The 15607-nt window shown below is 47.3% G+C and overlaps 1 protein-coding gene and 1 long non-coding RNA gene across 13 annotated transcripts in view; one reads left to right on the forward strand and one right to left on the reverse strand.

The window, feature by feature from the left end:
* Positions 1–15607, forward strand: part of Veph1 (ventricular zone expressed PH domain containing 1) — a 251575-nt gene that overhangs the window by 71197 nt on the left and 164771 nt on the right. For 11 of the 12 annotated variants that reach the window (XR_013436576.1, XM_078043502.1, XM_078043507.1 and 8 more), the window contains one exon: positions 5238–5447. Coding sequence is in view for 11 of the 12 variants with exons in the window: in XM_078043502.1 (XP_077899628.1) it covers positions 5238–5447 (210 nt within the window). In the remaining variant the exon portion in view is untranslated. Of the gene's footprint in view, positions 1–5237; positions 5448–10337; positions 15598–15607 lie in introns of those variants that run through there. The other variant, XM_078043511.1, reaches the window with a different exon arrangement.
* On the reverse strand, positions 4904–6700 carry LOC144376286 (uncharacterized). The gene is made up of 2 exons (XR_013436579.1): positions 6276–6700; positions 4904–5647 (listed from the first exon to the last, which is right to left on the reverse strand). It is a non-coding gene; the product is annotated as an uncharacterized LOC144376286 (long non-coding RNA).

The following is a 15607-nucleotide window of genomic DNA, read 5'->3' on the forward strand; positions in this document are numbered from 1 at the left end:
GTGGTAATAATCAGAAACACAGACTGCAGCCAGGCACAGTGGCCACACCTGGAATCCCAGTGACTCAGGAGGCTGAGGCAGGAGGATTCGAGTTCCAGGACATCCTCAGCCACTTAGTGAGGCCCTAAGCAACTTAACAAAACCCTGTCTCAAAACAAAACACACACACAAAAAGAACTGGAGAGTTAGCTCAGTGGTGGAGCACCCCTGGGTTCAATGGCAAAATCCCCAGTACCTAAAAAAAGAAAAAGAAAAGAAAGAAAAAAAAATGCAGACTGCTGCTCTCAACTTAAATCTAGTTAATTTCACTTTAGGCAAAATAAGCAGCTAAACAGGGAAGACTTTGACCCTGTGAGATTGTGATTAAAGTGGAACCTTGATTTCCGAGTAAGACAATGGACTGACTCTCAGAGGTAGGCGGTGTGGGCCTGTAGATGGGAAATGTGCAGGTATTTCCTGTTTCCTGTTGGCCCTTCACACCACCCACCCTCTGACAAGAAGACGGCTCTCTAGGTCTGGAGGGTCAAGAGTAGACCGTCGAAAGATGTTCTCTACGTAAGCTGGTGGGAGAGCTTCAGCACCCCCCCATGTTGAACTCTGGGCTGTGGTTGGCTGGGCAGGGGGACCCCATTCTTCATCTTGGCCTTTGGGCCCTTCTTTTCAAGAAACTATTCTTCCCATGAAGAGAGGCTTCCCTGCTCATGACCTATGGTTGATACCTCCAGAGAACCCTTGGGATCCATTTCTAGGAAAAAGCTGGGCAGTCAGTTTTCCAAGTGGCCCTGATGACAATCAGCGCTGTCTGTTCTTGGCCGTCACGGCCCTGCCACAGTCTAGCCAGCAAAAGGAACAGCCTCTAGCGGCATGTGTGTGCACCTCTGTTTTCCTCAGGACGTGAACCTCTGAAGGGTGGTGCAGCCCTCCGTGGAGTGATGCTCAGACCCAGAGGAGCTGCGGGGGGTGGCTCCCTGCAGAGAGAGGCTTCTCACTGGGCAGCATAAAACATTCCTCCGCAAATGTCCAGCCCTGCAACTCCTAACAGCGCTGTGGGCTGCCAGCACTCAGGTCAGCCTGGGTGTTTACTTAAAGTAAGAATTCATCCACGGAACATCAAGAAGAAGGAGCCATGGAATACATGGACCTCTCTCAAACAGCCCTTGGAGCCGAGCCCTGGTTGTCATGTCATGTTTTTTTTCATTGTGGTGGGAATGACTCATAAAGGAAAAGGTGGCAATCATTTTGTAGATTTCTTGAGATTCATGAATTTAATGCCAGTCAAACTGATTGAGAGAGAAAGTTGGGCTTCAGGGTTAATTTAAGAGGCAGTGTGTGGGTGCCCACGTGTCTCCCTTTTACACTACACACAGGAATTTAAATGTCTTTCACTGCCAATTCAGTTACGGCATGGTCTTCAGAGGACCCTGTCCTTAAGGTGCCCATGGCCTGGAGAGATGAATCCACAAAACTTGAACTCAATGACTGAACACTAAGCTCATGAACAGCCTCGTGTGGAAGCACAGAAAAGTGGGCCATGACCATAGCCGTCCAGGCTGGGGCCCCGTCCACTGGCTGTGGAGGGCTCTGGTCTGCCCTCCCTCTCATGCCCCATCCCTACCCACTCACTGACTCCAGATGTCTCAGTTGGAATCTGGAATGTTCCCCAAAGGCTTGTCCCCAGTGCAACAAAGGTTCGAGCTGGGGTTTTGAGGAGTGATTGGATCATGAGGGCTCCAACCTCATGGGTGGATCAGTAGTTTGATGACATGATTGGAGGTGGTAGAAATTTTAGGAGGTGGGACCAAGTTGGAATAGGTCACTGGGGACATGCCCTGGTGACTTGTTCCTGGCCCCTTTTCTCTCTTCTCCTCCTTTTCTCCTTCTTCCCAGCTCTCCTCCACCACACCCTTCCACCATGATGCTCTGCCTCACCTCAGGCCCACAGCAGTGGAGATGCCAAGCATGGCCTGAGACCCCTGAGACCATGAGTCCTAATAAATTTTCCTCCTTCAAGTGATTCACATCAGGTGTTTTGGTCACATGGAGGCAGTGCTGACTGACACACAGCTGGCCGTAGCCCTGGACTGTTCTTGGACAACACAGGTCTGCTTTCATCAGTCACATAGGCCTGGGTGCTCAGGCCTGTCCAGAGGGCCTTCAGAGGACAAGCCACGCCAGCAATGTGACCTGTATTTCTGAGGGGTGGCTTAGGTGACCTTCATGGGTGAGCCAGGATGTTCGAAAAGACAAAAGTAGGAAGAGAGGGGCAGGGGCAAGGCAGGCAGGGTCAGAGGCTGAGGGCCAGAGCTCCATTCCCTCAGAAGAGCCCCAGATGATACTTCAGACCGAACAGCCCGATGGTTTCACGGCAGGTTTGTCAGTTTTGTGGAGCAGGGAAGCATTTGGGCGTGTGATATGCACCTCTAGTGGGAGTCCAGCCCAGGTCCTGAGGGGGTGGGTGGACCAGAGGGAAGATGGAATTTGGAATTATGAGACATCTGTGTTCAGGCAGTGTGGTGCCAGTGCCGTGCAGTGGGGCCTCAGGGAAAGGCAGAACAAGTACCCGCTAGTAAACATGCCACAGGGCTTGTGACCTTGCCAGGCCAACCTTGGGCCATGAGAGAGCTTTGAGGTCTCTCAGGGAGGTCATGGGATCAGATTGGGGTTTTAGGATAGGTTCCCTGGTGGCGCTGAGGAGGCTAAATAGAAGGCAGAGGCTTGGGGCAGGAGGCCAGCTTGGGAGCTCCTTCCACGACTCAGGAAGGGGCCCTATGCCATGCCAGCTTCCTTCTCAGCCATCTATGTCTCAGTGGCGGCTCTGTCTGCAGCAATATGGGGCCCTCTTTGATTCACGCATCCAGCTCCCCATGAGGTAGTATTGAAGACCCAGCCCACGGACGTGCCGGGTGTTTGGAAAATAAAGTCCTCCTAATCTAGCAATAATCTCTCTAAAGCCCAAAGCACCATTTTTTCTTTCATGTGTGTGGTAAACTTGAAGAAGCATCCATCTTTTTTACCACCAACTTAATCAAGGTTGGACTATTAGGAATTCAAAGCAAAATAATCAACTTCTGTTTATTGGTAAAATTGTTATGGCTTTGTTTTTAAAATTCAGAACTTCTCTTCTGTATCCAGCTGTCTGTGTGTGTATGTCCTGTGTGTGTGCCCCCTTTCCTTACTTCTTTTCTTCTTTTAAAAAAAAAAAAATAAATTCTTTTTTAGTTGTAGGTGGATACAATACCTTTATTTTATTTATTTGTTCTTTAATGTGGTGCCGAGGCTCAAAGCCAGGGCCTCACATGTGCTAGGAGAGTGTGCTCCACTGAGCCATAACCCCAGCCCCCCTTCTGCCTTCCTCTTTTACTCTATGAGGCTACAGACACATCCCACTCTTGTGAGGTTTGAGATAGATGGGCTGAAGTTTAAATTTAAAAATGAAGTTAGTGTGGTTAAAAACGCGTGTCACAGAGCCCTCTGTTCCAGGAATAAGTACCTGCCGGTGAGGGATAGGAAATGGAACTTTTGGGGAGGGGCCAGGAAATGTGTGAGCATTTTCCATTTCTGAAGGCCTCGGTTAGGTGTGTTGCCTGACCTGCAGCAGCTGGCTGACACTTGTGCCCTGTGTGCCCAGGTGGTGTCTCTGCAGGACACAGGCCCTCCCAGTTGCACAGGCAATGTTTAGAGGTCACGTGTGCTCCTCACCAGGAACTCGCCCTCTCCTTTCCTCCCCAAGTACTGGATATGACAGGAAGTTTCCATCTACACTCAGGGTCCTAGTTATCCAAGAACTGTCTTTGTCATGCCCTGTAATGTTACATGTGACTCATGACAGCAGCTGTGTTTAATTAACATTTCAACAGCTCTGGATGGGAGTGATATTCTATTCAATGCTACCCAGAAAATTAGATTTGCTTTCCTTTGATTTTTCCCCCCCTCAAATATTTACCAACCCACCTTATGACCAGGCTGTGCGCTGGGCATTGTAGCCAATGGCGGAGCTAACTAGTGGTGCAGACCTGCAGTGAGAGGCAGGCATGAGAAGGACCTGCACAGAGGCCCAGAGGGCACAGCAGAGCTTCTTCAGGGTCCTAGACTGAGAGGCAAGAGGTTCTGAGGAAGCAGCAGTTAATCGAAGGCCTCAAGAATGATCAGGAATTGATTCAGCAAATAGAGACAACAAGCGTTCCAGGTAGAGCTAGCCACAGGGGTAAAACCCCTAAACAAGAGCAAGCACAACCGGTCTGGAAAGTGGCCTTGGCAATTCAGCACAGTGGAGGTGTGATCTGTGATGGGAGAAGGATGCTGGAGGGAGGAACAGTGGGCCAGGAGTTGAGTGAAGAGTAGGGTAGGAATCACTTCAGAAAAGCCATGTTAAGAAGCTTCTGTCTTGACAGCAAGGTCAAGTAGACAGACTTTAAGAAATGAAGGGAGAGCTGCGCATGGTGGTCACACCTGAAATCTCAGTGACTTGGAGGCTGAGGCAGGAGGAGCACAAGTTTAAGGTCAGCCTCAGCAATTTAGCAAGGCCCTAAGCAACTTAATGAGACTGTCTCTAAATAAAAAATAAAAAGGGCCGCGGATGTGGCTCAGTAGTTAAGCACCCTGAGTTCAATCCTGGTACCTAAAAAATTTTCAAAGGGTCACATTTTCTAATATAAATTATTTCATCCTTATACTCATAAAAACACTGAGAAACAAGAAAAGGCAGTGGTAATATGGTGGAAATCATTTTGCTTTAATAATTTCATCTTCTTATTCTTGTTTCAAAATGGAAAATTGAAGAAAATGTGGAGCTCTTTCCTCCTTCCTTATTTTTATTATTAACATTTCTAAGCAGTATGCTGCCAGTTTGAAGGCTTTGAGTAAAGTCACCAAGGACCTCTTTCATACTTATATTAAGTCCTCCTTACTGCAGCTCCCCTGGTTGTTTCAGGGGATGTTACTTTGCTGGGACACAACACATCAAAACTAGATTGACAAGTAGCTGCATCTCAGCATTTTATAAACTGCTCTCTGCAACACAAGGCTCAGATTAAAAGAAGAAGCAAACAACAGGCCTGGAGATTTTATTGTGAATGTTAGGTTCCAAAGTGTAGAGGTTTGCTTCTGTCCCAGCGAGAGTGACAATCCCAGGTGTGCTGAGTTCTGATTTAATACTCGACATACTTGCTTTGGAAGTCGATTGGGCTTTACTGCTTTTCTCCGTTTCTTCACTCGTCCCTCCTCTCGTCTCTCTGTAGGTGGTTCAGAAGTGTGTTCCTTTCCTAATCAGGCATTTGAAGGATGCAACCCACAATGACGTCATCCTAAACATCCTCACAGAGATCTCGGGCTACGAGCCAGCGGCGCTGGACAGCTTCCTTCCGAGGCTGAAGGAGATCGGGGAAAGGTTCCCTGGCCTCATCGGACAGCTGGCCAGGATTTATGGAGCTGTTGGGCTTGTGGATGAAGTAAGTTGGGCTTTTCTCTCCATTTCCCTGAATTCTTCTGGCACTTAAACCATTGGAGCTCCAGAGCCTCCACTTTGTCCTGGGACTTCTGGGTTCCCGTTTCTCTTTCAAACCTTTTAGAGGGACAGTGACCTCTGATTTGAACCTTGTTGGTTATGGGGACAGTTCAGGATGTAAGGACTTCCTTGCCTGGCCATCACCTGAGGAAGAAGCGGGGTTGGGATGGAGAGGGCACAAGGACAGACTCAAATCACTTAACAGCAGTGGCTCATAAAAGGCTTTATTCCATTTCTAGTAGCAGCTCCTCTTAACCTGGGGGACCCTCCATAAGTACAGGATGGGGCTCAGGGACCACCTGCTCCCCACAGCCCGTAGCTGTCATGTCAGTGAGGCCTGGCTCAGCATGCTTTGAGCCCTCTGGATGATGTCACTTGGGAGAGTGAAATAAACGTTTGTGGATGTTTAAAAGATCTAGCCTAAATATTTACATAGTGGAATGTTTCAGTGGGGACAAGAGAAGGCCATCAGAGTTTGTGGGGATTAAGTGAGGAAGAAAGTTTCTAGAAATTCAGGTTCTGAGGGTGTGCATGCACATGCACACACAAAACGTGTCTCTCGGATGGTTTTTATATTAGGATTTTGAAGTTTTATACCCTTAAGTGCAAATATATCATTGAAGTTTTCATTTAATTCACTTGCACATAATTAGCCATTAGATAAACACAAAATCATCCAACTTTTAAAAGGAATTTTGTGGTTCATCAAGTTCAATCCCTTGATTCTGTACAAGATAAAAAAAATTAGAAACAGAAAGATTATATGACTTACCCACACGTAGATGAGCCGGTCAATGACCCAGTTGGAGTCAGCTCTTTGATATCCTTAATATTTCTTTTCAAATGTTGTCTTAAAAATGAATCTTTGGTGCCATTCTGTTTTATTTCTGCTGAGAGTTGTTGGAAGCTCATGAGTCCTGGGCTTCCTTCTGATTCAGAACCCCTCTCCAGCCTTCCAGAAGGGGATCACTTGCCCGAGCAGCCCACTCGTGCCATGTGAGATGTCCTGGACAGGGTCCCCTGGTGTGGACTTGCTGCTTAGTGTAATCCCCTCATTGCTATTGGGATTGTCCTGCACCTAACACCCTCTGCCTTCCGGTGCGCGTGCCCTGCCTGGCACCCTGGGACTTGCTGGTGCCAGGAGGACTTGCTGCTGTGTGTTTTGGGGATGCCTCAGTCGTCATCTGCTTGATAGACTCTGCTGACCTTGCAGATCTTTGCAAAGACCAAAAATGCAACCTCTGAGATTAAGACCCTAGAACCTTAAAAAAAAAAAAAAAAGCACCGCAATAGCCGTTCTTTTAGTCACAAACAATCTATGATGCATTAATATGTAGCAATGCATATTGGAGGGGACTACAGCTCCCATGAAAATTGTAATTTAAAAATCTAAAACAACATTACCCATTACCCACGTGCAGCCCACGACATGCAGTCATGCTGCCATAGGGGTATCTCAGTGGAGGCTAACCCGAGAGTGTTCTGGTGGTCACATTCGTGTGATGCTCAGTGGGTGCAGGGAAGGGCAGAGAGACCAAGTTACCTGAGGATACCTGTTCCCTGGGCATCCTTGGGGGAGAGTCCCAGGACCTGAGGAGAACTCTGCAGACTCTCATGTCCTTGTGTAAAATGGCACAGTATTTGCCTAAAGTCCTCACACATCTTCCTGTGTGTTCTACACCCTCACTATATGACTTATGATACTGACTGTAGTATAAATCATCATCCTATATTGTTTAGGGAATAATAATTTTTGAAAATCTTCACATATTCAGTATAGGCAAAATTTTCTCCAAATATTTATCCACAGTTGGTCAAATACCATGAATGCAGAACCCACAAACACCAAAGGAGGAGAGTGATTTATATCAGAATTCAATCCTGTTTGCTTTTTGCCTCCAAACAAAATTTTCTGGAAGTTCTGATTGCCTCAACAATCAGCAGAGAACAATTATCCATCAAATAATTGTCAAATATAACTAGGTACCAGGATTACATGGGGGGAGATTTTAAGTAAGTCTTGGGCCCCATAGAATAGCCACTAAATCAAAATCTCCAGGAAAGGGGCCCAGGAATCTGGATTTATGGGAATATCTGCCAGGGCAATTCTGCCATAGCTATTTGTAGATCATTCCTTGGGAACCCCCGACATACAGCGTTTAAAGGGATAGAATCAGAATCATGCCTTACCCATCACCCATCCTGCCCTCCTCCAGGAGGTACCACTAATCAGTTTAATAATTTTCTAGATGACTGATATAGCAATGTAGACTAGGTTTGATAGAGAGTAACAGAAAAAGCCAATAACAGTAAGTTAAACAGAAACAGGCACCCATTTCTCACACACAATGTCCGAGCAGCCATCTGTTCAGAGCTCCACATTTCAAAAGCACAGCTTCCTGCCTTCTTGTGCTGCTCTCCCTGAGAACACCTAGGGCACATGGCTTCCAAATACAACCTTGAGTTCCCACCCCACAGGCTGAGTGTCACATGCACACGAGGGAGGCTGGAACACAGCCTGGACGCAGGAGCCTCATGCCCAGGTTGTGGACAGAAGGGCAGAAGCACTAGTGAAGGACGAGCAGAGGTCTCTGCAGCTGGTCCAGTCATTTAGTTTCTCTGGACCTATTTTCTGTCCTCAAAAACAGCATCACCCTGGATACCTCCATCCCACCCGAAATTCTTTGATCAAATTAATCCATCTCGTTTAGGACCAGGCTGATAGAATCACCCACAAATGTCAAGGAACCCCCTTGCTCAGAAATAACACCTGTCTCATTTATTTCTAAGGCCTGATGTCCTACCATGTGAATGTCCTTTTAAAGCTCAGATGTCCCAAGAATAAATCTAGTTGTCTGAGAAGCTAGTATCTGCTTACCTAAAGTAAAATTTGTTAAACTTTATAAAAAAAAAAAAAAAAAAAACCTGTGGAGCAATATCCCTAAAGAGCAAATTCAACAGTCGAATTGTACTTGTGTGAGTGTTTCCATCCAGATTCTTTCAAAAATCAACAGGAAGTTATGGAGGTACATGGAGAGGTGGGTGCGAAGACAGAAGTCCAGTATGGGGTCCCAGACTCCTATGGGAAAGGAATTTCAACAAAGAGAAAGGCAGAAACTCTTCCCTGAAAACCCCACCACCTTCTGTGTGGAGAGCGTGGGTCTTGGGGAGAGAATGGGCCATGGGAGTACCTGAGGTGCCAGGTGTTTGGGGTTTTCATGACACAGAGAACTTGAGTGAGCTCTAGTCCCTGGAGCCTCTGTCTCATCCTGCATTGGTCTCATTTGGTACTCAATTTGAATTTTTTCTCTTTGACGCTCTAGTAAAAAAGTTTTAGTTGTGTTCAGGGGTTCAAAGTAGCAAGTCATTTCTCTGCTGGGATTTAAAAATTTTAGAAATACAGGAAAGTCTTGCCCAACTGTTGAAATGTACAGTTTGGGGTTCATTGGAGCCTATTTTGAGACCCCTCCTTTGCTGCCTGGTTTCCAGAAAACCCCCTGGTTTGATCGTTAGTGAGGTCTGCTTCAAGTATGCAATTGCCAATCCAGAGATGGCTGTGGGGTGGGTGGGGTCAGCCAGAGCCATGCGAGTTACATTACCCAGAGCCTGTGTCTCATGCTCTGTGCTTGCATGAAGCCAGATGCAAGAACTGCAGGGCTGGCCACTAGGAGCCTGACCAGGCGTGCTTGTCTTTCCAATCAGAGCCCATCTGTTCCCAACAGCTTGATAGCAGCATCATAATTTTCCCATCTGTATTACCCAGCCCAGAAAATTGCATATAAAAAACAAAAGGCAAACTCCTATTTTTCTCTAACCCCCAAATTAACTGAGAGATCTTTTTTGCCCAAGTTTAAGCAAAGCTGGGTTTAATGGCTCTGTAGTGTTTGTGTAGCCATGGGAGACCATGTAATGACTCACAGACCATCCCCAAGTTTGTGCTTGTACCAAGAACACATCTATTAAATGCAGAGTTCAAGTGAAAGGACCTCAGGGCAGAGGCCTGTGCTTCTGGGGCAGCTGGAGAAGTGTTGCCCTTGAGGTGCACCTTCCTGCCTGGTTAAGCTCATGTTTAGCTCTCTATCACCTCTGGACTTGCCCTGCTCCTGTGCCAGGCTCAGTTGAAGCAAAATCGTAAACAAGAAACAGCATTTTTTGGATATGTCCTAGACACAGCAAAACCACATGGGTCCTTTCGATTTCTCAAATGAGGATATTTCAACATATACCTCTTGAACATCAGAAATGACTTCTTTGTAGCTCCTGAGAGTCCTCCCCAAACAACTCATCGGAGACATCTTGCACAGGGGCTGGCATATGGCACATGCTCAATGAACTTCAACTAACAACAGAACAGCATCATCAATATAATAACCCTGCCCTGCTGGAGAGAGCAGCAAGGGAAGAGTGGGCTTCTTCCTGCACCATTGCATATTTATAGTTGCCAGTTTTTTTCCTAAAAATACAGGTGCAATCCCACTTCCACTTGTGAAGTCTTCTGTGGGCTCACCTACCAACTCCATGACACTATGGGATGCCGGGGGTTGGCCCAGCCCCTCCAGTTCCCCCCCCCTTCCCTGCCTAGGCTACTCCATGCCCTGACCTTCTGTCCCCTGAGCATCTTGTTCCCTTCCCTGACACACTGTGCTACCTTCAGGGACAGCCCCGACCAGCTCCGCCTCCTTTCCTTGGAACCTTGCCTCCTGTGTGAGTCTTCCCGGTTTCCTGAGGCAAGGTACGCACCCTTGCCTCTCCCCCAATGCTGGGTTCCACCCCATGATGTTTCAGCTTCTCTGTGTTATAATTTGTGGATTCCCATCTGTTTTTCCTCCATCAGTCTCTGAGCTTCTAGAGGAAAGAAATCCCACCAAATCCATCAAATTCACTTATGGCCGACAGAATGAGACAGAACTCAAGGACACAGTTAACTAAGCACTGGAAGGCTGGACTCTTGCTGGAAGCTTTCATTAGATCAAGTCACCGTATAGTTCTTCCAGGGGATGCAATTGAAGAGGAATCAAAAAGTGAATTCTACATCATAAATGCACAAGAATTGTGTGTCCATGACAGGGACAGGGTGGACAATTCCAGAGCCCAGGCAACTCACCCTCATATCTAACAGGTGAAAGAAAACAGAGGGGAGCACAGGGTGGACATCCTGGAAGCATGCCAGAGGCCTGGCCATAGTAGATACGGAAAGATCCTGGCTCCTTGGTAAGTGCCCCAGGTGAAAGACGATTCTGAGTGGACCATGAGAAGAGGTTTCCATGCATGGACTCAAAGGAGGCAGCAGACTGGCTCAAGTGCAGCTCCCAAGAGGAGTGTCCATCATTGGTTATGGCCTAGGGTGTGTCTCCATTCATCATGGGAGCCTGAGCACTGGATGCCACCTAGGGTTGGTCCCTGCATGAATTCATCCCATGAATGAGCTTTACTGGGGGGGGGGGGGTGTCCACACAGCATTCCATGGTGACTGAGAGTGTGGGCAGGAGTCAGCCCACCTGTTTCAATTCTGACTCAGCCACATACCAGCTCTGTGGCCTGGGGCAAGTCAATTCACCTCTGTTGACTCAGTTTCCTCAACTATCAAGTGACCTAGCGATATTATACCTCCTAAGTCTGTTCTGAGGGCTTAGTGAGTCAACCTGTGTAGAACAGTGTCCAACAAACAGTAAGCATCAATTAATGTACTTTATTGCTGTGGCCCAGGCTTCTCATTGCTTGAGAAATATGTGCCCTCAAACTTGAACCTGACAGCTGAAATTAATGTCCCGTCCTACTTACGTCCCAGGTAACTGAACTGAAGCCAGGTTGGTTTGTGCTAGGCTCTCCTCAGGGCCTGGGCTGCGGAAGGCAGACAGCAGCAGGTACAGGGTTCTCCCTTGCCATGTTTTGAGCCCCATGCAGGCCCACAAGTCAGCAGATGTAGTGGTGAAGCGGAAATGAGATGCTTTTGAACGCTTTTGCAATGATCTCATAGCGCGTGGAGGGATACTATGGCTACTTGTTTTTCCTTAGCTGGAGATGGCTAGCCTGCACCTGTGGGGAGTCGAGTGGCATCCCCCAGTCCAGCCGCACTATCATGGGTGTTAAATCCTGTGCCCTCCCCCTTGATCCTCTAACTGGTTGGAATGTGCTGGCCTGGCCTCAGGACGTGTTAATTACATCCTCTCTGGGCTCAGAGTTGTGGACACTTTTCAAATAAAGAAGTGACCCACATTTTGCCCAGGTCGCATTTCTGTGGCATCCGGCAGGCCTACAAAAACACTTTGGGGAGGAAAAGGAAAAAGAATGAAAAAGGCAACTGAGAAGCAGAGCTCTGCGCATCCTGTGGCTGGAAAACATCCTGTGTAAGGGGAGCTTGGGGGATAGTTCCCCCTTACCTTGCAAATCAAAGAATCTGGGGGTCACTCCTCAAGGGCAAGAAACTGTGCTTGGACCACAGTTTCCCCAAAGACGAGAAATTGAGTTAAGACTTTAGTAGGCTCAATGGCCAGGGACTCATTTTCCTAGCTGGCTGGCACTTAAAATACCTCAAAATTATCATCAATTGGGGAAGTTATTCTTTTTTCTAAAATGAAGATAACTAGTATTTTCTATAACATAAAAATATTCCATGCTAACTATTAATAATACTAACACTTAGCTGGGTGCATTGGCGCACACCTATAATCCCAGCGGCTTGGGAGGCTGAGACAAGAGAATCATGAGTTCAAAGCCAGCCTCAACAAAAGCGAGGCGTTAAGCAACTCAGTGAGATCCTGTCTCTAAATAAAATACAAACTAGGGCTAGGGATGTGGCTCAGTGGTTGAGTGCCCTGAGTTCAGTTTCTGGTACCCCCTCCAAAAAAAAAAAATAACAATAATACTAACACTAAATCTCTAACAAAGTGTAAAGAAAACAAAATGACTCCAAGTATATATAAAATGTACTTTCAGGTAAGAGTGCCCTTATTCCTGATCCTCCCTCCCTCAATTATATAGGGCTGAGTTGTTGATTCTTTCTGGGTTCAAGACCCAGCGCTGGTAATCGGCACACAAAGAAGAGCAAGATGGGACCCCTGACCTAGAGGAGCTCCCAGGGAATGGGGGTGAGGAAGATGTACAGATATTAGAATTTAACTCAGCACTTGCTATTTCTGAATTGTGAACTGGAACAAAGAAGAAAGAACTAGTCCTTCATGGGGTTGGGGGTGTTATAAGTGGGGCTTGTAGGGTAATAGAGGCCTGTTGGGGAAGAAGGGGAGGGGATCTGCAGAAAGCACCTCATTTAGAGGAGCCATCCCCTGGGAAGGTGTTGGCTCTTCTGCAGACCTGAGGAATACTTAGAGCATAGCATAAATGGTGGTAGGAGGAGAGAGGTGGGCAGGATGCGGACTGGGGCCAATCATGGAGTCTCACATTCATTAGCAGATAGTTCCTGTTTGCTTCCTTCTCTCTCTACTCTAGGTGGTCTAGGAAAAAAAATTTTTTTTCTTTCATAGTGCAGATATGTTAATGTGATCCCATGTACCCCAGAGTTCCCCAAAAACCCAAGAGCCTGTGAAAGGACAAACAGTCCCCTCCAACAATTGAAACTGCAGAATAGTAAGTAATGGTTACCAAAGTTTGATGTTGCAACAATTTTCAACAAAGCCTGTCATTATCAACTCTGCCGGGGCCCAGTTGACCCAGTCCACAAAGGGCCCTGCTTCCCCTATGACTGTGAGCTTGGCAATCCCCAGGATGCTGCAGAGCAGGTTGAAGGGTGTTTGCCTGATCTGTCTCTCCTGACGTTGAGCCCCAAATGGGCAGCCTGGTCCCTGCACCTTTGTAGAGTAGCCCCCTGGATGGTCTTTTCAGAGGAGACCCTCTGGCTTTCTTACACTGGTGTCAGTGTGGGAAGTTGGCGTGTGCCCCCCCCCAAAGAGAACAGAAAGTGCCTTTAAAAATTAGTGGGTTCCCTTCTGAGCCATGAGCCAAAAGTGAATTAACCCAGAGAGGAGACTGCACTGACAGCAGCTGGGGTGAAGAGGGTGAGGTAGTTGCTCATTCCAGCTCGGATCCTGCCGCTGCCTTGAGAAAGCAGTCCTAGCCCTGCCCCCAGCCCGCAGACCTACATTGCTCTGCTATTTCCAACTACCAGCATCTGTACCTCCCTGCCTCATGGCCTTCCCCAGCTCCTCAAGCTGTTAAGCACATGTTGAAGAATTACTTCTCCACCCTTTGCCTTTAGCCCCCTGCAACCAGTGTGGGAGTTGGGCCATCAATACCCCGACTCCCTCACCCCTCAAATGAGATAAACTTCCCACTGAATTTCTTAGGAAACAGAAAGTTCTGCTTCCCTCCTTTTCCCACTCTTCCATTCCCTTACTGGTTCTCTGCTGTTTCCAAATGAATGATTTTTCACTTACCTCATTTCAGGGTCTGTCTATGTCTGGGGAGCCCAACCCAAGACAAAGGCATTTTAGCAGCTGCCCCAGGCCATTGTGTTCTTCCCAGGTCTGAACATTCCAGAGTGTACATCTGCAGCAGTGTAGCATGTGTTGGTCTTCTGGGTACATTTGCTTTCCATTTGTTTAGCAAGTGAATATGCCCACTCAGTGAGCACTCTGAAGGAAGGACCTCCTCAGGTCCCTAGCATTGCCTGTCCAAGGACCAGGCCATAGCAGGTGGCCCACAGATACTGGCCACTCCATACATAGAGACTGGAACTTGGCTGCCCACCCGGGCCTTGCACCAGTAGATACCATCTCATGACATGGCAGGCTGTATGTGAGGAGGGACAGGATGACCACAGACACTGGGTTCCAGTCCTCAGCTGTGGCTACTGGTTTCCATGTTCTGTTGCTCTGTCTCCTATGTGGTGCCCAAAGTGTGGTCCTCAGACCAGTAGCACTGAGTGTCACCACAGACTAGGATGAGAATCTGCAAGGTGACAAGCTCCCTGCGTGGTGTGCAGGCAGTGGATGTGAAGGATGTGGCGCTCCCTGGGATCCAGCCCTCATCTGGAGAGCCGGACGAGGCCACACTTGTGCAACCACGTGCGATGACATGCATTTGGTCTGCAGCCACACTCTCGTAGCTTTTTCTGAAAGATCCATTTGTCTCAAAGCAAATAATCAATACACTTTATAAATTATCAGCTTTGGCAGTGCTAGGGTAAATAGGAGCCCAGGAAATATAAATCTTTACTTATTTATAGAGTTTATGAGCATTTATCTCACACCTGCTGTGTGCAAGGTACTGCAGGGATGCTGAGCTTAATGAATCCACTCTGTTGTTGAGCAGGGCTTTATTGTTTATTCTCTTGGAAATGCCCCACCCTGGGCAAGACGTGTTACTTCCTGTGGGCACGCTTAGCACCCCTCTCTCCATCCACCCTGTGGAGGGGTGCTTCTAATCCACAATTTCACACAGATATCAGAGGGAGTACGTACAAGACTCACCTACTGCTCGAGCTTTGATTTTGTAGATTTAAATTTACTTGGTTTATTGTGAGGATCTGGAAGCAATCCCAACACCCTGCAGGGTCCTACAGAGAAGTGTCACCAGGATACAAGGTTCTACTATCTTTGTACTCTCAAAAAATAGGAAGAGAGCACGTGAAAGCTGAAGAACCTTGGTGCCAGGCCAGCACTGTGCTGTTTCCTACTGAAACTTGCATTTCAGCTTCTTCATTATTTATCATAAATTTTAAGCCTTAATTTATTTTATACTGAGTTGGGAGTTTAGTATTGCTTTGTGGGGTCTGAACGACAGCCCCACAGGAAAAGACATACTTACAGTTGGCTAAGCAGCAGGCAGGGACCATCACACTGAAATGTTCACATTATAGCTCCTGGTGTTGGCCAGAGGGACTGTGAAAACACGCAGGGAACATGTAAGAAATTACACTGAGAAAAATACCTTGATGTCCACTGGCTTCTTTTTAAGAAACAAGTCAATCTAAAGTCAATGAAGACACAGTGGTTATTTGAGATTAGTAAATTGAGCTGAGCAACCCTTAAGAGTTTCCTTGCTAACATCTATATTTTCTAAGTGTGGCTGATGTTCATTCAGGTCTCTGGGTCAGACTACCCTGTCCACATTCCCCGTGACCCTTCCTTTCTCCTCTTTCTCCTGCAG

The sequence above is a fragment of the Ictidomys tridecemlineatus genome, chromosome 3 (genome assembly GCF_052094955.1).
Source record: "Ictidomys tridecemlineatus isolate mIctTri1 chromosome 3, mIctTri1.hap1, whole genome shotgun sequence".
NCBI lineage: Eukaryota > Metazoa > Chordata > Mammalia > Rodentia > Sciuridae > Ictidomys > Ictidomys tridecemlineatus.